Source organism: Pithys albifrons, chromosome 7, assembly GCF_047495875.1.
Source record: "Pithys albifrons albifrons isolate INPA30051 chromosome 7, PitAlb_v1, whole genome shotgun sequence".
In the NCBI taxonomy this organism is placed as follows: domain Eukaryota; kingdom Metazoa; phylum Chordata; class Aves; order Passeriformes; family Thamnophilidae; genus Pithys; species Pithys albifrons.
The window spans coordinates 30,975,771-30,995,375 of NC_092464.1; the positions used below are offsets into that span (position 1 = coordinate 30,975,771).

The following is a 19,605-nucleotide window of genomic DNA, read 5'->3' on the forward strand; positions in this document are numbered from 1 at the left end:
GTTTTTTTTTTTCAAGATAAGATACATTTAATTCTGTGTGTCTCAGGGGCAGTGGCCAGTACAGAAGTGAAGCAGAAACTTCAAGAGTTCCTGTTGAGTAAATCAGCAACAAAAGACTCTCCAGCAAATGGGAAGAATCATTCCATGAGCCGCCACCCCAAGCTCTGGTACACGTATGTTCAGTATTAAGCTGCTTCCTTGCCTTGTTGAGATAACAGATAAAACTTGCCAGAATGCTTTTGCAGCAGAGTTATTGAGACTCTGCCTCCAGAGCAAGACAGGAGTTCAACCAAAAAATCAGCAAAAAAGCCCAAAGAGTTATATTACTGGTTGAACTGAGTACTCGGTATTCACTGACAAGAAGAGAGGTATACAGAACATGATTCTGTCAGAATTTTTTCTTTTTTTTTTTTTTTTTGGTATTTCAACTGGTTCATCTTTTGATGCTATCACAAATTGTACAACTATTCTTGTAATTTTCCAAGTATCTTCAGTTTTTGCAGTTAGAACAACTTTGTGTTTGCCTTACTTGGGTTTGGAATCAATCACAAAACTTACTTCTTCTAGAAGAGATGCTGCTTTAATTCCAGTGAAGTTCCTTGAATGGCATAGGTAACTCAAAAGGAATTTGAGAAAGATAGTGGTCATTTAACTTTACTTAATTCTGATGGATTTTAGTGTCTGAAGCTGTATCATCTTATGATGCCTTGGTGTTGATAAGAATATGCTTAGACCTTGAAGCAAATGATTTTGTTGAGTCCTGCAATGTGTCTATTAACATGTTAAGAGTTTACAGTGTTTATTCTGATCCCCTTCCCTTTTTTTTTTTTGGGGGGGTGCTAATTAGTTCCTCTTTGTCTGCCTTACTGCAACAGACACATAAATCAGTCCTACAAAATGAACTCTGGCCACATTTCTGAAAGACTTAAATGTCATGCCCAAACTGAGTTTCAATAGGACAAACAGAAATGCTTATGGTACACTAGATATTCATCTTGTGCTTGTTTTTGAGAAGGATGACTGAAGGCCTGACCTTGGAGTTTTAACTCTAAGCTACCCAAAGAACACTGTGGTAGCATGATTTAATATATAGTTACATTGTTTTTGGTGGAGATACAGTACTTAATTTTTTTCTTCCATATAATGTGTAAAATTATTTTGAATGTATAAGATTTCTGAACTAATAATCTGAGCTTGGTTCTGAGCCTTCAGATGAGTTAGAACGAGGAGCTTTGCAGAGAATGCCTTCAGCTATACTACAGAATGTAATACTTCCTCTCATGGTAGTGCCCCTTTTGACAGAGACATGGTATTGATTAACTGAACTGTGTTAGAAAGACAGGGAAAGTCTGTAAAAGGCCAAGTAAAATTATGTTTTGATAAACACAAAGTTTGAAAACTTCCCTCCTGTCCCTCTCTTCCCCTCTAAATATCCCCCCAAAAACCCAACTAAACACTAAAAAAGCTACCAACCCCTGTCTTTGAGCCAAACAGTGCCATTTCTATGCAATTTGCACTTTCTGTGTTCAGAAAGGTCTGGCCACACTATTTCTTGCATCCAGCAGTTGTCAGAAAACATTCTTCAGCTTGGAGCTTGTCTGCTGATCTGAGTGCAATGTGCTGCAGAATGCTCATGAAACTTACAGATGGAATTTAAATGCAAGATTTTATCTACCTTGTCCACTAATTAGTTTATTTGTTTTTTTCAACAGATAATAATAATAATTCAGTATTTCTATTGAAATTTTATACAAGCCCCGCTGCCATGAAAATCCCTCATATTTGATAGAGGAGGCTGAATCAATATACATCTATTTGTACATGATAAACAAGACTTAAATGGGTTTTGCTGTGTGTCAGCTGATTCATATTAAAATGCAGCCATCTCAAATGGTCAATTCCCCAAACTGGTGACAGATCCTGTCTTTAGGTTAATGCGACTCTTATCCTATCTGACTTTTATAATGAGTGCAAAAAGTGTGTTCTTGGGAATTCCAAGGAGTTCCATAACTTATTGTAAGAGTAAAATCAGTTACATGAGCCAGTGGTTTGTTCACGCTTACACGAATAAGAATATAAATACAGCTGAGACATATGTACAACATGTGTAGATAGTTACTGCTGGTCACCTCAGCGACTGCTAATTTGTGACCTCTCTGTTTCTGCTGCAGGGCTGCCCACCATACCTCACTGGATCAAAGCTCTCCACCCCTGAGCGGGGCCTCGCCACCATACAAATACACTTTACCAGGAGCACAGGATGCCAAGGATGATTTTCCACTTCGTAAAACGGGTGAGTTAGCATAGTTTATTCGAACTCCTTGCCCAGCAGTACTCCCACCCTTTATTTTAACCAGGCTGTCCATCAGCAAGGCATATACCATATTTCACAAATCCTATTCAGGATGATACTACAGGTAAGTTCAAAGATCCTGACTCCATCTTTACAGGGTCAGACTGGCCACAGAATATCAGGAGTCAGTATTTCCCAGTACTAACAGCCATTGAAAACTTAACTCCTGATAAATTTAGTTTCTATACAGACCATCATTTCATGGACCTTTATTTTCTTTGTGTCAGTATTGCTTCTAGCTTTAATAACTCTGTCTTGTGTGGTAAATACAGTATCTATCTTCAGACATTTTTCTGCCTGTAGACAATGTTTTTTTCAGGGCATTTTCCTGGGGAATTCATGGAAAGGTGAGGAATTGGATTAGTATATGTTTGTGTTATTGGTTGTCAAAGTTTGTAAACATATGTGCAAATAGACACATTTGCACATTTTCTTACACATAGGAATGTGTAATATAGTACAAGACAATGTTATTTTGAAGGTTTCTGAATATTTTACAAGATTTAGCAATTGAATGTTGTGTTTTGACAGCAGGTGAACTGTAGACTTGACGTTTTTGCACTATAAAGAAAGCTAGAAGGATAGCAGTGGAGTCCATGAGGCTGTTGCCTCAGGTCCTTGGTGCAGTGACTGGCATCCAGGAATGCAGGGAGACATTCAGAGGAGGTGGGGGAGAAAGGAAAAGAAAACATTAGATCGCTTATTGCATGAGTCTGCTGTTGAGTGATATAGTTACATTCAGAGAGAAAGTCTGACCCCCTACTGTGCTAACAGCCTTTGAATGTGATTTAGCCACTGGGAGATTGAAAACTAACTGCAAAACTAGTACTGTCTTGAAAAGAAGTGGCATTTGGAACCAGCATACATTCAGAAAGAACATCCAGTCTGTATCTAATCTTTTGGAGCAGACTCTCTAAGCTCATATTATTTCCCCAAATATTTGCAAAGGAATGAAAGGATGAAAAGCGAAATGCTAATATATTCTAGCTGAATTACCCTTTGTATAATATGGTGGCAATATAACAAGATTCTATAAAATCTTATTCAGGTTATTCATCACAATAAGCCCTTATTGTGGTTCTCTGCTTAATACCAATGTGCAACATTTTCTGTGCCAATAGACTGTTCAATTTAATTATTTTTTAAACAAAAGGATACATTCTACAACTTCTAAATGCTGTGAATTCATCTACATGCTTTTGAAATGAAAGCTTTAATTTTTCTTCCATGTGTATATATCTTAAATGTTATGATTGATATTTATGATGTGTCAGACTGTTGATCTGTAAAACAAAACATTTTCAAACATTGTAACAGTAAAGTTCTCGTGCAGCTGCTAATACTTTTATATCTCTGTGGGGGTTTCAAAATATTCCTTAATTCAATTCCCATTGTCTGCATAAGAGGACTATAATATAATTAAATCCAGATGTTTTGTATATGTTATTCCAAATATTTGGGCATGCAGTGCACCGGTTCCAAAATTGAACAAAGGACATGATAACTTTCTGGAAAGATATCCACAGAATAAATAGACAAATACTAATATAATCATTAGTATGACTGTTTCTGTGATACTTACATAGCGATTCTGATAAGCAAATATAAATGAAGTGTACAGCATGTTGTATGTTACTGGTGGAGGATATGTGATAGTTCTCCACATCCATGAAAATAGCAACTGTTAAATATCCTGTTTACACATCCAGTCTCTCTGTGTACAAGAGTTGTTCAATTTCAGCCTTCAGCAACATCCCCACAAGGGTCTCAATGATTGCTCATCAGGCTGAGAGTAAAAGCAACAGGAACCAGATCGACACAAGTCAAATGACCCTAAGCTGATCCGTGTGGTTATAGGGCCATCCTCCAGGCAGAGGGGACATTTTGGAGCCTGTGTCATCCTCATGGGACCTTACTAGACAAAGATGTCCCATGAACATTCATGTATATGGACAGGCTGCAAGCCTCAGAAAGCTGACCTTTGCCATGAGGGGTGAACCTCTTTTCCTTCCCTTTAGGCTATGAACACTTACTTCCACTGGCTCCTGGTCAACACTCTGTGGTGCTGAACCTGCGTGAAGTCAGCAATTCATATGAAAGAAGACTTCACATTCTTTTCAGTCTTAAGAAAGGGATACCTGTTGTGGCTTTTAATCACAGCTTTGTTTTGCTTTCCAGATTGAGTTTTTTTCATTATTTATACTATAAAATACAGAGGTATCTTCCTCTTTTCCAACTTAATTATAATGGTCTTGGAAGATAATTCTGATTGATTCAGTTACTCTGAGATCAGATTTAATGCACAACAAGCTGAATGATTCTCTCCTGACATCCTAATGTGTTTTTCAGTGTTAAGGAAACACCAAGTGTCACACAGGCATTGTAAATCATGAGTCTCACTTGCTCGCTTTCTTATTCAGCAGTACATTTGATCTTTGCTTAATTAGTCCTGAAGTGACATCTCTCCTTATTAATATTTTAAAAATTAATTCTGAGAGTATGGTAAAGAGGGAAATACTCTCTGCAGCTTTTAGTCTTCTAGCATCTAGAATGATGGGATGCATAGATAACTAGGGAAAGACTTCAGAGCCTTGCTCTTTCTGTGTTTACAGATAGGTGCCAGAGTTAACATCCTATTGCAGTGACTATGGTTACTCAACAACTCTCAGCTGTCTGGATTGTTCCTTTCTGTACAAGACACAGCAGAACTTGTCAACAGTGGGCTTCACACAGTTTAGCTGCATGGAGGATTGGGACTGTCCTAAGGGCTCGAGGCCAGCATATGCAACCCTTTGCACAGCTGCATTCAGATGCTCAGATGGCAGACTTTGAAAAGAGCAGAGCAAGGGGAGCTATTGCTTCATTGGATACATAAACATACCATAAGGAGAAGCTACATATCTGTAGCTAAGAGCAGAATTCAGTCTAAACAGCATAAGATCGAAATTTCAAAATTGAAAAATACCTTCCACCATGGATACCAGTCATACATGTTTTTTTCTGCAAAGCACCCAAAAGCCTGAGCAGTGCATGGCTCATTAACTTTCAATGAGACTAATGCATCTAGATTACCCAGAGAGGTTTGAAAATTCCTCCCTATTATCATTTTTGAAATTCATACTGTTTTAAGAGTTCTGATGGGAGCTGTGCACTTTTGAAGACCTGATCATTTACTCTGGGGATCTTTTGCTTGTTGAGGTCCTTTATTCTGTGTTTATCTGTCCAGGAAAATATTACCTGTGAAACTAACAAAAACAGAGCAAGCAACATGAGTTTGGTAAGGCAGAAGATCTTTTCAAAGAAATGTTTTCATGGGGGGGGGTTGTTGTTGTTATTTTTTTTTACCTTGTCGAACTAAATGCAGAAATTCTAGGAAATGGCCGTAACATTTGCATTTTACTTCAATCTGTAAAATTGTTGTGTGCAAGTGTTGATACAAACCAGCAAAAGCCAGTAAGGTCCAATTAAGGTTAGCTCTCTAGCCAAAGCTGCATACTTTTAAAAAATGTTTCTATAGGTGGAATTTTTGTGTTTTGTTTCATGTTTTGGCTTTTGTTGGAAGAAATTCCTGGGGACATCATCATATCAAGTATGAGCTGTTTTTTTTGTTTCCTGAGTTTAGGACAATCATGGCAGAGTGGGAATGTCAATCAGTATCTCTATTTTTTTGGGGGTTGTGCCAGTTGAATCTTTTTTTGCAGATGGAGTTGTAAGCTTATGACTTGCGTTTTGCTTAGGGATCTGAAGATCTCTCACAGTAATACAATTTGAGAAGATGTTTGTAGGTCCCTTTCCAAAAATTGGAAGCATGCTCAATGGAAACAGAGCATAGGGCTATTTAGCAAATAGTAAAAGGTTCTTGCTCAGAAAGAAGACATTGTGTAATTTCATACAGGAAAAAAAAGAGGAGATGAAGGATTGTTTAATACTGTGATGAAAGAGAAGAAGAGGGCTGTGTCGCACAGCCTTGAAGAACACTCTGTAAAAACCATTTTAAGTTAACCTGATCAGGCAGTAGAATAACAGTGTAGCTCTTGTGCAATGAGAGTGAAAGATTCCTGAATAAGAAATCAGCAGATGTAATTTTTTTAAGAAAAGAAATTAATTATAATGTTTCCTTACAATTCTTTCTTCACGTAGTGACTCAGTAATTTACTGGAGCAGTTGAAATGGAGAAGAAAAACATCTTGAGTCTGTGAAGGTTTTTCTTCCTTCCCCTTTTGTGCCACCAAATTTTATTTCTGTTTGCATTTTCTAGGAAAACACTCTGCTGTGAAGTAACAGTATAGGAAAAAGCTGAATTTATTTTGATCTTCAGTTTAAAAAAATGCCTTAAGAGTATCCCAAACCCTTAATTACCATGTCTGCCAAAATGAAGAAGTCAAGCTCAGTGGAGAGAAGTGTTATTTTTCTCTGAATTTAGGAGTGAGCACAATAAATGGTGGAGGCACTTTGTTTATTGAAGCAGGGAAACAAGGCAAACATGATATGATTCTCCTAATTTTATCCCATTTTTCAGGGAATGCTAAGAATTCCTGACTCTCAGAGTCCTTGTTTTCCTGGGTTAGTGAAATGTCTTGACAAATTTGGACCCAAAAGAAATCATCACTGCTTATCACAGTGAGAAGGGAAAAAACAGATGTCCTTATCTTGACTCCTTTTCCCATTAATCACCAAATACTTTTACCTTTCCCAAACTTCCTACCATTAACTTCAGAGGACGTAATTAGCAGCAGGAGGTTTTAGAAAGAGAAGAAACTTTCACTTGAAATTGAAGAGTGAATCTGAAGCAAACCATTGTTAACAGCTTTTGGATGCGTGTAATGAACAGGCCAAAACAATGTCCAGCCCACAGGAGCCAGCAGCTCCAAGGGAATGTAAGGCAGTTGTAGCTACTGTGCTGGGCTGCAGTCATCTGGGTCCATCAGAGCTCTGCAGCCTCCTTAGCTGGGGCTGTGGAGGGATATCCTGTCAGTCTGATTTAGCTCAAGTTAGAGGAGAAATTTTTTGAGATAGATTAAAGCTAAATAAAAATGAATGCCAGGGTAGGCTTAATCATACTGTCAGAGAAAAGAGAACTTGTAGAGGTATGCTTTGGTATCACGAAAGCTGTCAGGGCCTGCACCAGGGTATAACAGGAGTCATCATCAGAATCACTCCCATGGAGACCATGATAGTCTTCCCATCAGTGCAAGGTTATCCCTCTATTAACACTTGCTTTTAATTGCAAGGAAGCAAGGTTTTTATGCATGGATGATTCTCACTCAGTTTCAAGTTTCACCGTATTTCTGTTTTAGCAAAAATCCCACTACTTTTGTATACATCGTGTTCTCTCTTGCCAGTAATTACTCTATGGTGCTAGATACTGAACTTCTTTTGTGGCTAGACTAATTATACAATCTTGGTCAAAATACCACTTTGTTCTTTTACTGCCCAGTGCATAACTGAAATTGACCGTATGATTACATAAAGGTTTTCATATCCAAACTCTGCAGGTTTTCAAAAATGTTTTATAAATTAGCATTATTAAGTATCTTGCATAACTTTTTGATAAGCAGGTAATCAGCTACTAGACATGTTTTTGACTTTGGAACCTAAAGAAACTGTTTCAATAAGGGACAGGGTGCAGTCCTAAAACCTAAAGTATTTTAAGAGCATAACGTCCATTGAAAATAAAGCGAATGGTTTTAATGGGCATTTCAAAGCGTATTCCCTCTGGATAAATAACTTTAAAAATACTGCATATAAAATCTGAGACTCTTTGAAGTCAGTAGAAATGGTCCTGTTTGATTTCAGTAGGACTACAATTTTTCTTCCACGGTATCTAGAGCAGGGACAGTTGAAAATTTTTAGAAAAGTAAACAAGAACATCTAAAAGATGGCAAAAAGAGAGACAGGGAAGGGAAAAGTGGAAATCACATGGTATATCAGATCATCCAAAATAGATGATGTTGGTTAGTAAAGATTGCACTTCTCCAAAATCCTGCAAAACATAGTTTCACTGAAAAATCTCTTCAAACCCACAACTCTAATTAAGGGGTTTAGCTGCCAAATAACATGTTCTGGCTAAAGCCAAGTAAGTATTACAGGGCCATTCATGAGCAATGGCATAAGCTTTGTACTTTCCTTTTGATTTTCTCATGGGAAAGTGATATAAATGAGAGTGATACCTCCCTGTTGGCTTTAACTGTTAGAAATGCAAAGCATGCTGAAATTGTACATAATTCTCTTCCAAAGGAAAGGAAATAGCATTTCAATGGTTTTCCTCAGTGTCTCGTTGAGTTATGGTGGTGCACAATTATTCCTGTTAAATTACTCTACCAGATGGAAGGTTGCATTGTATATTTAGCTAATTAAGTTGTAAAGGACTGGAATGATATCCCAGAGCATAAAGAACCTATCTAAAAGTAAACTTGTTTTAATTCAGCATCATTGTGAAGGTGCTATATGGGTATCCAATATCACTTAAAACACATGAGGTTTTTCTCCGTGCTTCCCTTAACATGGAGAGATACTTTTGTAAAGTCAGCCTTACCTACAGAAGTCACACAAACATCTTTTGAATGTCCAAACAGCTTTGGAGCCAATGCTATCTTCCTTTATTTTCAGTGAGGCTGATGTGCCTTCCTACTTTTGAGATGAATTTGGCCTATGATTCTCATCTGCTAGTGAAGCAAGATATATTGTGGTTCTGTTGCTTTTGTTTTCTTGGCATCCTGTACTCTCTGGAACCTTTGAACAGCTCTAGACTATGCTTCAGCAATCTAGACCTACCCAGCTCTCATTTAGTGATGACACTGATGAGTGAGAATTTGATGGTATTTCATCATGGATTTCTGAAAGTTGATGAAAGATTGTACATTTTGCCTGCCATGAGTGAGTTATCACTGCTAGATATTTTCCTAGATTAAAATCTGTGGGATTTAATCACCCTGTTAACTATTCCTTCTTGTATGGGGCTTGGGGAGCAACATAATCATGAACATGGTTATTCTATAAAAAATAAATCATGTATCCAGGGGTCAAATTGTAACTCTGACAAAAGCCTCAACTTTGGAGGCTAGGGAGTTATCTCTGGCAGTTCTTCACTGAAGAGAGTTTTTTTTTCTTTGGGATTCAGTGGGTGTGGGAGAAGGACTTAGACTGAAGAGTGGGATTTGCTATATTTGCATAATATATTATATTCCCATTAGTTCTACCCAGCTAGAACCAACCAGTGTAGATGGTCAGAATAACCAGTGGAAACCTAACCAGAAAGACTGCCAGTCATGCATATCTTAATTTGGCTATTATCATTCAAATGCGAGATGCCCTGTATTGAAGGGGCCTGTTTCAACACCTTCTTTCTCCTCCACATCTCCTGAGAACTCAGATGTGAATTGATTCTTGTAAGTGCTATGTATGTGTAAGGTATGACAAAATTATGGAATTTGACAATGTGCAGGGAATTGGAATTAATTTTAAAATATTTTTGTTATTTTATTCTATGGTTCAAGACAGTATAGTATTATTTGCTTTTTAATCATGTTTATTATTGGAAAAAATGTTAGTTTAGCTGTAAGAAGATGGACCTGACATAGCAATAATATGTCATGGTTTCAGCAGACTTGAAATATAATGAGGACTCACAGGGACCAGTGAAACCATGGCCTCATTGAAACTGGTGCATAGTCCAGTAGTGCAAATGCAAGGAGATGCTGTTTCTGTGCTAGGAAATAGAGTTTATTAAAAATACTGTCAAGACAACTGCAGTTTTGCTTCATAGATTCCATGAAGAATGTACATCAACAGGAAATACTTCACACTCTTCAGATTTTCATGAAAAATATAAACATCTCCAAATCTGGCTAAATCCAAGCAGTACAATAAGTAATTTCTACATCTAACTCAATAAATCATGCCTAGAAAACACTTTTTTGTGTAGATAATGAAACAGACATTTTGTTTCGTACAGACTGCAGTAAATAACAAGGAAAAGTTAGATATTTAGAATAGCTTCAGGGAATACATTTTTGAAGCTGCATTAGAAAATTAACAAAAGTTTGCTAATCTTGTTAAATTGGCTTCCTTAGCCTGAAGAGAGCAGAAGGGATGCAAGATCCCCTCTAATCTAATTAGCTCTTTACCATGTGTTTCACTAAACCTGTTTTTTTATTTAGAGAATGGATATTTACCTTAGTCTGGATAAATAAAGCATTCTACCTTTTAGAAGAGTAACATAGAGCAAAGGACTAAAGCATTTCACATATGACCAGCACTCCCATTAAAGTGAATGGTAGTGCAGGAAACAGTTTTGGTATATCCTGAAAACACATTAGGTGATGCAAGCCAGGAAAACAAAGTGTCTCCATCCTGTACTGCTATATCTGGTTCTCCTGCCTTGTTGGGACCACCCAGTGGTCAGGTCCATGTAGTTCTTGGAAGAGCTTTAGAGGGCATGTGTAAATAGCTTTCAGTCTCATGAATCTGATTTAAAATGCTTTCAGAAATGGCATTTTAAATTGCTGGATTTGAGAAGTCACTGAACCCACAGAATTTTACTACATGCTGGTGTCTTCCAGTCTGTCATCCAATGGGGAGGATGTCCCTGTGTTCATTGTCCAGTATTGTCTTGTCCTGGGACATGGCCTTCTACAACAGATGTCAGTCAGTCATGTATGAAAACAAAAGGGCACTCCTCATTTGCCTATGCCTTGTATATTCATCTATGTGGAGGTGGCTGAACAGTCTGTCTGCCTAAAGGAAGCCAGAGCAGCAGTCAGAAACTCCATTCAGAGCAGAGAAAATTTGCATGTCTGCAAGACCCATGTGCAGTAGAGGAAAGGCTGTGAGACCACCAGGTCTCAGAAGGACAGACACATTCACAACTCTCCACAAAGCAGCTGAGGAAGCTGGAAGTAGCTTTGATCTCTGATCTCTGTCTCTGTGCCTCTAGCTCTCTGCCAGTCTTCGGTCACATTCATAGTTTTGGTGAGGAAGCCCGGATCATCTTCTCATTTATCCTTTCTAGAGGTTCTTAGGGCTATTTTATGCATTTCTTTCTGCCTACATCAATTGAGGGCGAAACTAGGAAGTTTCTCCTGAGCCCACTACTCACAAACTTCTTAGGAACTTAAGATATGCCTGTTTTGGTTGGTTTTGGGGAAGTATTAATGTGTCTCCAGCTCCTGGCATGGCATAGGCAGGCAGGCTGCTTTGATACTTATATTACCAGGGTGCCTGGGACCCCACAACATGGATCCAGGAACCTATTGAGCTATTCAATGGACCCAACAAAATGAGGATCTCTTCACAGTATGGGTTTTTTTCCCATTCTGCCCCTCCTGCTTCAAGAGAAACCACAACAGAGATCTCCAAGTTATCTCATTATCCACATGTATCTTTTTGAAAATTTTCAATTGCCATAGTGCTAGAAACATTCACAAAGAATAAGCCACTAGTATGCTTACAATGCCACCGTTGTGGTAACCAGTGCCATCCTAATGTTTTCACTTGCACTTTTGACGGCCTATACCCATATATCAACCTTTTGTGTTGTAACTTAGACTTCAGTCAGTCTCAGGCATGGTTTGTCTTTCTCGAGTAAGATGTCAATTTTGCTGCTGTTGCTCATGCTGCTGTTGGAATTTTTTTAGCCAAACTTAGCATCATTTACCTTGACTACCCCACAGCTTTTCTAAGTCGTCTGGCCAGTGAGAAAACAGAAATCCTTTCACTTTGGAGCCTTTCGAACTATGGACAAAAGCTCATTTTCTGTTCTTCAGGTTTCCTATATATGGCCTTAGCCTCGAGATGAGGACCTGCTCACTGTGCACTCCTTCCCCATCCCCCATTTCCTGCCTGGGTTCATTAAATGCTGATTTGAAGTTGGCACATGCTCTTCTGATACAAAAGTAGTACTGTGTTCCAGGAACCATCAGAAAGTAGTCCATTATTGTCTTTTACATTCCCTTCATATATATCTTCTCCCCATGCGTAAAAAGGATTTTTATCCCTTCTTCTTAAATATCTCTGTGTTTTTAATAAAAAGAAACAGTGAAACAAAGCCTTGTCAAAAATAGCTCATTTGGGAGCAATCTGGCCCCAGGCTATGTTCTTTAATGCTAGTATTTTCAAATTGCTAATATTAAGCAAAGTGGAGTATAGGACATAATGACTTCACCAAATCATTTTCCTATCTCTTATGCTTGTATTTGAGTACCATGTTTCTTAGGAGAGACTAGCATTCTTTCACCATATCAGTGATGTTTGTTGTAATGAAATTAATGTGTAACTACATAGAACCCTGCATATTTTCCATTTTTAACAGTATAGTTACTTAATTCTTTCTTCCTCTATGAAGCGATAAACTGGAGAAAAATCATTGATACAATGTCCTTCACCTACAACCAATATTTGCACTTCTGTTGAAATCATTACAAGTTATGCCAAGGAGTTGGTAACCAATGCTTAGATTTCCTGTGATACTTTCTGTTGTTATTTAAACTATTTTTTTTGTATCTTTCATATCTGTTTCCCACTTACAGTCCTTTAAAGAGTATTACCAGTCCATTATTACTAGCACTAAAAAGAGAATAATCCAGGTAACAGTATTGAAACTGAACAAGCCATATACTGCAACATCTCGTTATTTCAAATTATGCTATAGCTGCATAAACAAAATAGTTTCCTGAAGTTCTCTCAAGTGAATCACTCAAATGGGTATCACCTGATTCCCATTGAGATCAATAACATGGGCTTTGATGTCCTCCAGAGAAAACCTCTGTGTCTTTTTGTTTTCTTTGCAATGAAAAACTCTCAAATAATATATTTTCCCTTTCTTCAAGTGGCAACTGCTTATTACTTGTTCCAAAATGCTAAATATAGTAGATGTGCAAAGATTTGTGGAGCAAAGAGGTAGCCTAATAGTGACCAATTAAAACAATGTCAGATGTATACTGGTTCTTAGCAGGATTTTAAATTCATAGCCCAACCTACCAGACTGCTGGCATGAAAATTTGCCATCCTGTTTTTCTCACGTGCCATATGTTCTTGTGTTTTTCTTTTGTATGTGGCATTTGGTCTCCTTGGTCAGATGATTCAGTCTACTATAGTTGGAGTCATCTAACCCAGCCAACCCCACCCAATTCAGCACCTCCAGCACTGTAGAAAGGGCCCCATTTCCTCAGAAAGGTGAGGTACAGGATGTCTGTTATATGGTATAGAATCAATCTACATTTTAGTTCTGGACCTCAATAGGATGCTTAATGTACAGCAAGTGAGCCACCTGCACTAATTATCTTGCTTGCTCAGTGTCTTGGTTTACTTTTGAATCACTGTATAAAGTAATAGACATCCTGAAGGTCTTTAAATAATTCTGTGGTATTATCAGAATAAAAAAGGTTAATTTTTAGGAGCTTGTATTTGCATGAGGACACTACTCCACAGCAAGCTGCTAAGTAAATCTTTACCCTCAAAAAGTTACTTGGCACTTACTCCCCATGTGATACTTCTTGTCCACATGGAAAATGCCTTTGGGTGATGAACAAAGTCAACCTTGGCAGTGTATTAATTAAGCTGAGCAAAGGAGCAAATAATGTGCAATAGAAATACTTATGGGGTGGCTAATGCAAAACAGTTATTTTGACCATTATCCCTCTATAGACCACTTCTAAGAACCACTAGTTAAAGTATTTTGAGTATATTGACCCAAATACTCATTTGAAACATAAGGTAGATTAATTATAGTAATTCTTTACCATTTACCACTAAGAATTTCTAAGTGTCTTTCAAATAATAGGGGAACACTTTAATTAAGGAAAAAAAGGCTTTGAAATATTTATTTCCACTTTTTGCTCACTTATTCACATGTCAGAGTTTAAATGATTAAAATAGTTTCTAAATAATCTTATGTATTTGCCTTGGGGAAGTCAGTATGTATAAATATGGATATACATTTATAATTTTTAATCCCCAGCTCTATACTTGAGGGTTAAAATACTTAACTTTGCCTTTTTAACTATCAGAAGAGAGTTGAGAGTTATAAATTTATTATTCCTGCCCTCATGTAGGAGTGCACTGAAGCACGTAGGATTGCTGTTGTGATCCTTACCTCTTGCAGTCAACAATAACAATTCTGCGGGAGCTTTGGTGGAGCAGAGTATGATCTCTACAGTCACACACCAAGTCAATGCCTCAGCCACAGCTGGGAATCAAGAAACCAATGTCTGGTTCTGTATTTTGTTCATTGGAGCAGATATCCTCAAACTGGCTAGATTTATATATTTAGTGCACTGAAATAGGAATCCGTTTTGCTAGCCATTGAGTCCTAGTAAATACTATGCTAGGAGCTGGCAGTATCTCGTGGAGAACATTCAGGAATGCCAGTATTTGAAGCTAACACTCTTCAAACATTGGCTTTGGTTTTTATTGTGAGGTTTATTTTATGATTTTATAACCACTCTTTTCCATGCCTTTAATTTTAAAATAGATTATTTCCATTTAAAAATTATTGCCATCTTGCATGCATCTTCTCATATCGCTCATAACTTCAGACATTGACTTCAAAGTCTGTTTTCTGTGCTTATATGATTGATTCAGACGCAGAATATGATGAGAATGCAGTAAAAATAGAAAGGCAATTGCTATGACTGAGCATGAAGTGGAGAATTTCTCCAGTGAGTATTGCGGAGGATTTGTGTCACATTAGTCTGTCATGGGTACAGACATATTTACCTAATTTTTAAGAGTACCGAATAGTATAAGTGGAAATATCCATAACTGCAAAAAGATGGAGCACCTATTCTTTTAAATGTCATCACACCTGGTGAGATCTATGCTTGGAAGTGTGTAATGCAGTCATAGCCCATTATTATATTTTTTATTTTCAGTTTCATTTCAAATCGTATCTTAGATAGCAAACAAGTCTTCTGTATTTCATTGTTAGAACCATTGGTCTGAAAGTGATAGTAAGTGATAAAAAGTAAATTTCTTGTTAATATTTTTATTACTAATGATTTCCAGTGTTTTGCTGGCCTATATCTTGGTGTGAAATGTCCTCAAGGCACAGGGTCTTCAGAGGGAAGCTCTTGACAAGTGCAGTGTAATAAGTGACAACTGCCAGCGTGTGACTGTAGGTACTGCAGACCACAGCAGCACTCTGGCGAGATGCAGCCCCTTTGCTCTCCAGTAAGCATTTTTAACTTCCCTATCTATCCCTGAAGGAACAACAAGTGGGACAGCAGGAAAAAGATACGCAATTTGACATGCTAGGCAGGGATTGAAATTAGAAGTGTAGAATTGAGTTCTTGCCCCAAAGTGACAATGCGGTAATTCTGAATTGAGTGAAGATATAATATATTTTGCTTTTCTGCTAACTCTTTCTCCTTCTTTGAGGCTGGGCTTAAGTCTATGCATAGGAGAGAGAATTGATGCCAGTTTCCAGCTTTTGAGATATTGCTTAGCCAAGCCTCAGTTCCAGAAAGGGTAATACAAACAAATTCTATGCTACTATTATCTTTCACTGCCTCTTAGAAGTCTATTTGATAGAGGTTTACTTAGAAGAACAGATAAATGAGTACATGAAAGATTTTATTGTGCTAAAAATACTGCAAAGTAAAAAGTACAGCAGAGCTGGCCTTCATATGAAAAGACTGTGTCCATTTAAGAAACAAAGGTGGAACTTGCCCAAGGTGCATTAAATATAATCCTAGGTTTTGGGAATCAATCCTACTTCTTCATTTTCAGAGCATATATTTTTCTCTGTAAAAGTTCTTAGAACACTGTCATAAATCTAGTTGTTTGGTGTGTTACTCAGGAAATACTGAAGTTCTGGGCCTAAAATTGCTGACCAAGAAATGTTCTGCCAGCAAGCCTTGTTGTAATTTATATTGCTAAGAGAAATCAAAAGACACAAGTGGAGGCTTCTCTCTATTTCTGTAACCAGACCTTAATCCAGTTATAAGGTTCCAAGTTCCAAGATGTGTCTTCATCCAAATTTTCTCCTACAAGAGAGATAAAATGATGTCAAATAAATTTGCATTCATCTATAATTAATACTTACAATATTAACAATAGTTAATGGGTACCTTTAAAGTTGAAATGCGATGAGAACAATATTGGGCTTTGAAGCCCTTCAGATCTCTTCCTTTCTTTCTTAGCCTCTAATCTAAATTGAGGTTGTGAGGAGCAGCAGGATGGCTGGGGAGTAAAACCTCTTCCTCCAAAGCCCTCCTTGGATGAGATGAGGTCCTACAGGGTCAGTGGTGCCTGAAATAAAGCAGAAATTTGATTTGTAGTCACATATTTTCTTCTCTTCGTATCCAGCTTCAGAGCCTAATTTGAAGGTACGTTCAAGATTAAAACAGAAGGTGACAGAAAGGAGAAGCAGTCCTTTGCTCAGGAGGAAGGATGGAAGTGTCAGTTCATTCAAGAAGCGCCTTTTTGAGGTGACAGGTATGTATCAGTTGCGATGGCTCACAGGATAGTGATCAGACTTCAAAAGCGAAACTGTTTGCTAAATAAAGAGAGCATTTACAGTAGTTGACCTCATTCTGACAATTCTTGCTTTAACTTTGCACTGATATTTAGTTAATGGCTTGTTCAGGTGATTATCCAAGCAGTTGTTACTAGTCTGTCAGACAAGTATCTGAATTCACTTGGTATGTCAGAATTACATGACACTAAGGTGGAAATAAAAAAAACATGAACAAATTCATGTCCGTGTCTCCATATGTGCAATGCTTGTGACAACTTTTCACAGTACGTCGTGTGTGAAACTGCGACATGGATATATATGTATGTATGAAAATAATTAAATAATTTCCTTATAAATTCTTTCCAGATTATAATTTTTACAGCTAATTTATTAATTCCATTTGTTGAACACTCAATGAGATTCTTGATGTCCACTTTCTTAGATTTAGCTGATTTCTTTGTATTTTATGTGCTCAGAAGCTTTTTGTCTGATGCCACTGAAAGAGCAGAAACATGAAAATAGATGTCTTTAATTCCCAGCTCTGACAATAATTTGAAGCCTTTCAGATTGCTGCTATAATTATTGATATTGACTATATGACATTTTGGATCTTTCATAACCCTGATCAAACATTGCTGTGTGAAGCCTTTTTCCCCTTGCTTTTCTTTCTTTCTTTTTTTTCCCTTCCTTCCTCCTTTTCCTTCCCTCCTTCCTCCTTTTCCTTCCTCCTTTTCCTTCCTCCTTTTCCTTCCTCCTTTTCCTTCCTCCTTTTCCTTCCTCCTTTCCCTCCCTCCCTCCCTCCCTCCCTCCCTCCCTCCCTCCCTCCCTTCCTTCCTTCCTTCCTTCCTTCCTTCCTTCCTTCCTTCCTTCCTTCCTTCCTTCCTTCCTTCCTTCCTTCCTTCCTTCCTTCCTTCCTTCCTTCCTTCCTTCCTTCCTTCCTTCCTTCCTTCCTTCCTTCCTCCCTTCCTCCCTTCCTCCCTTCCTCCCTTCCTCCCTTCCTCCCTTCCTCCCTTCCTCCCTTCCTCCCTTCCTCCCTTCCTCCTTTCCCTCCCTCCCTCCCTCCCTCCCTCCCTCCCTCCCTCCCTCCCTCCCTCCCTCCCTCCCTCCCTCCCTCCCTCCCTCCCTCCCTCCCTCCCTCCCTCCCTCCCTCCCTTCCTCCCTTCCTCCCTTCCTCCCTTCCTTCCTTCCTTCCTTCCTTCCTTCCTTCCTTCCTTCCTTCCTTCCTTCCTTCCTTCCTTCCTTCCTTCCTTCCTTCCTTCCTTCCTTCCTTCCTTCCTTCCTTCCTTCCTTCCTTCCTTCCTTCCTTCCTTCCTTCCTTCCTTCCTTCCTTCCTCCCTTCCTCCCTTCCTCCCTTCCTCCCTTCCTCCCTTCCTCCCTTCCTCCCTTCCTTCCTTCCTCCCTCCCTTCCTCCCTTCCTTCCTCCCTCCCTCCCTCCCTCCCTCCTTCCCTCCCTCCTTCCTTCCCTCCTTCCTTCCTTCCCTCCCTCCCTCCCTTTCTTTCTTTTCTTTTCTTTCTTTCTTTTTATTCCTGTCTTCCTTTCTGCCTGCCTCCCTCCCCTTCCTTTCATCAGAAAAAAAGAATTAAGTTTATGACCTGTTGAAAATACAGTGCAAGAACCTTGGCGTGACAGTTAGTGTAGCTGGGCATAGATCCACTTCAGTAAATCGAAGAATAAGAGATCCAAGTAAGAGGTAGAAAGTCTCCTGTAATGTCAGTCAAAACAAGAACTTATTTTTGTATGGGAACTAAGGCCAAAAGAGTGAAGAAAAGAAATAGCTATAGACTATTTACTGCCACATTTAGGTATTAATTATTTTAACTTCTTGAGTGCTTTAATTTGAAAGCTATCCCATGAATAGGTTTACCTCTACTAATGCTGCAGTCTTCCATCTTGAACCTTCTTAACTGTTTCCATTACCTAAATGTAATTTATATCAGTATAGAATTAAAATAACACAACACACAATGAGATCATTCTCTTCTGCTTTGTCTTAAACACAGCTCAGATAATTTTAAATCAAGATAACATACAGCTTTTCAAATGGTATTTTAATAGTTTTGCATATTGTAAATATTTGTGCCCAAGATGTTGTGAAATTGTATATTTTGCCACTAGTATTGTGTATGTAATGATTAGTCCACACTGGGCTTGTCCCTGTCCTAACTAGAAAGAGATGGCAGTAGATCTCATGTAATGATTACATGTTATTGTGAGTTTTGCAGGCCTGTTACCTCTGTCATTTAGATCTCAGAGAGAGGCCGGACTCTTTGCAATTAAGAAGGAAAGAGTTTCTTTTCTTTAGTTGTTACAAGCTCTATGTCTGTGTCCCTGCCAGATACTGAGTATCATCTTTGTGGGAAAAATAAATAGTAAATTCTTCCTACATGAAACAGACAGTTCAGAAGGGGGGAAAACCAAGAGTGTCTTTCCTCATTAGCACTGTAAAAGGTAAACCAAAAGAATTGGAGGATTAATTAAAAATCATTAATGTAAATAAATAGCATAGCAGATACATACTTTTCAATAGCAAAAAAGCCCTATGCCATAAAGAGGATATAATTAATCAAGATCATGTGTACCTCTCTAGTGTGAAAGTCATGTATGTTTAATCTGTTTCTCAGAATCCTCAGTCAGTAGCAGCTCTCCTGGATCAGGTCCCAGTTCCCCAAGCAATGGTCCGACCAGCAGTACAACAGAAAATGAAACCTCAGTTTTGCCATCTAACATTCAAGCTGAGGTAAGACTCATTATTGTGGTGTAGATAATTGCTAAGATTCCTAGACTAGAGAGGATGGA

General features: G+C 38.2%; 1 protein-coding gene across 3 annotated transcripts in view; it reads left to right on the forward strand.

Annotated features, from left to right (window-relative positions):
- The window catches only part of HDAC9 (histone deacetylase 9), a 452,635-nt gene that overhangs the window by 230,173 nt on the left and 202,857 nt on the right, over window positions 1-19,605 (forward strand). For 2 of the 3 annotated variants that reach the window (XM_071560869.1, XM_071560870.1), the window contains exons 7-10: window positions 47-167; window positions 2,172-2,293; window positions 16,658-16,786; window positions 19,431-19,546. In XM_071560869.1, the coding sequence (XP_071416970.1) occupies window positions 47-167; window positions 2,172-2,293; window positions 16,658-16,786; window positions 19,431-19,546 (488 nt within the window). Of the gene's footprint in view, window positions 1-46; window positions 174-2,171; window positions 2,294-16,657; window positions 16,787-19,430; window positions 19,547-19,605 lie in introns of all 3 variants that reach the window. The other variant, XM_071560871.1, reaches the window with a different exon arrangement.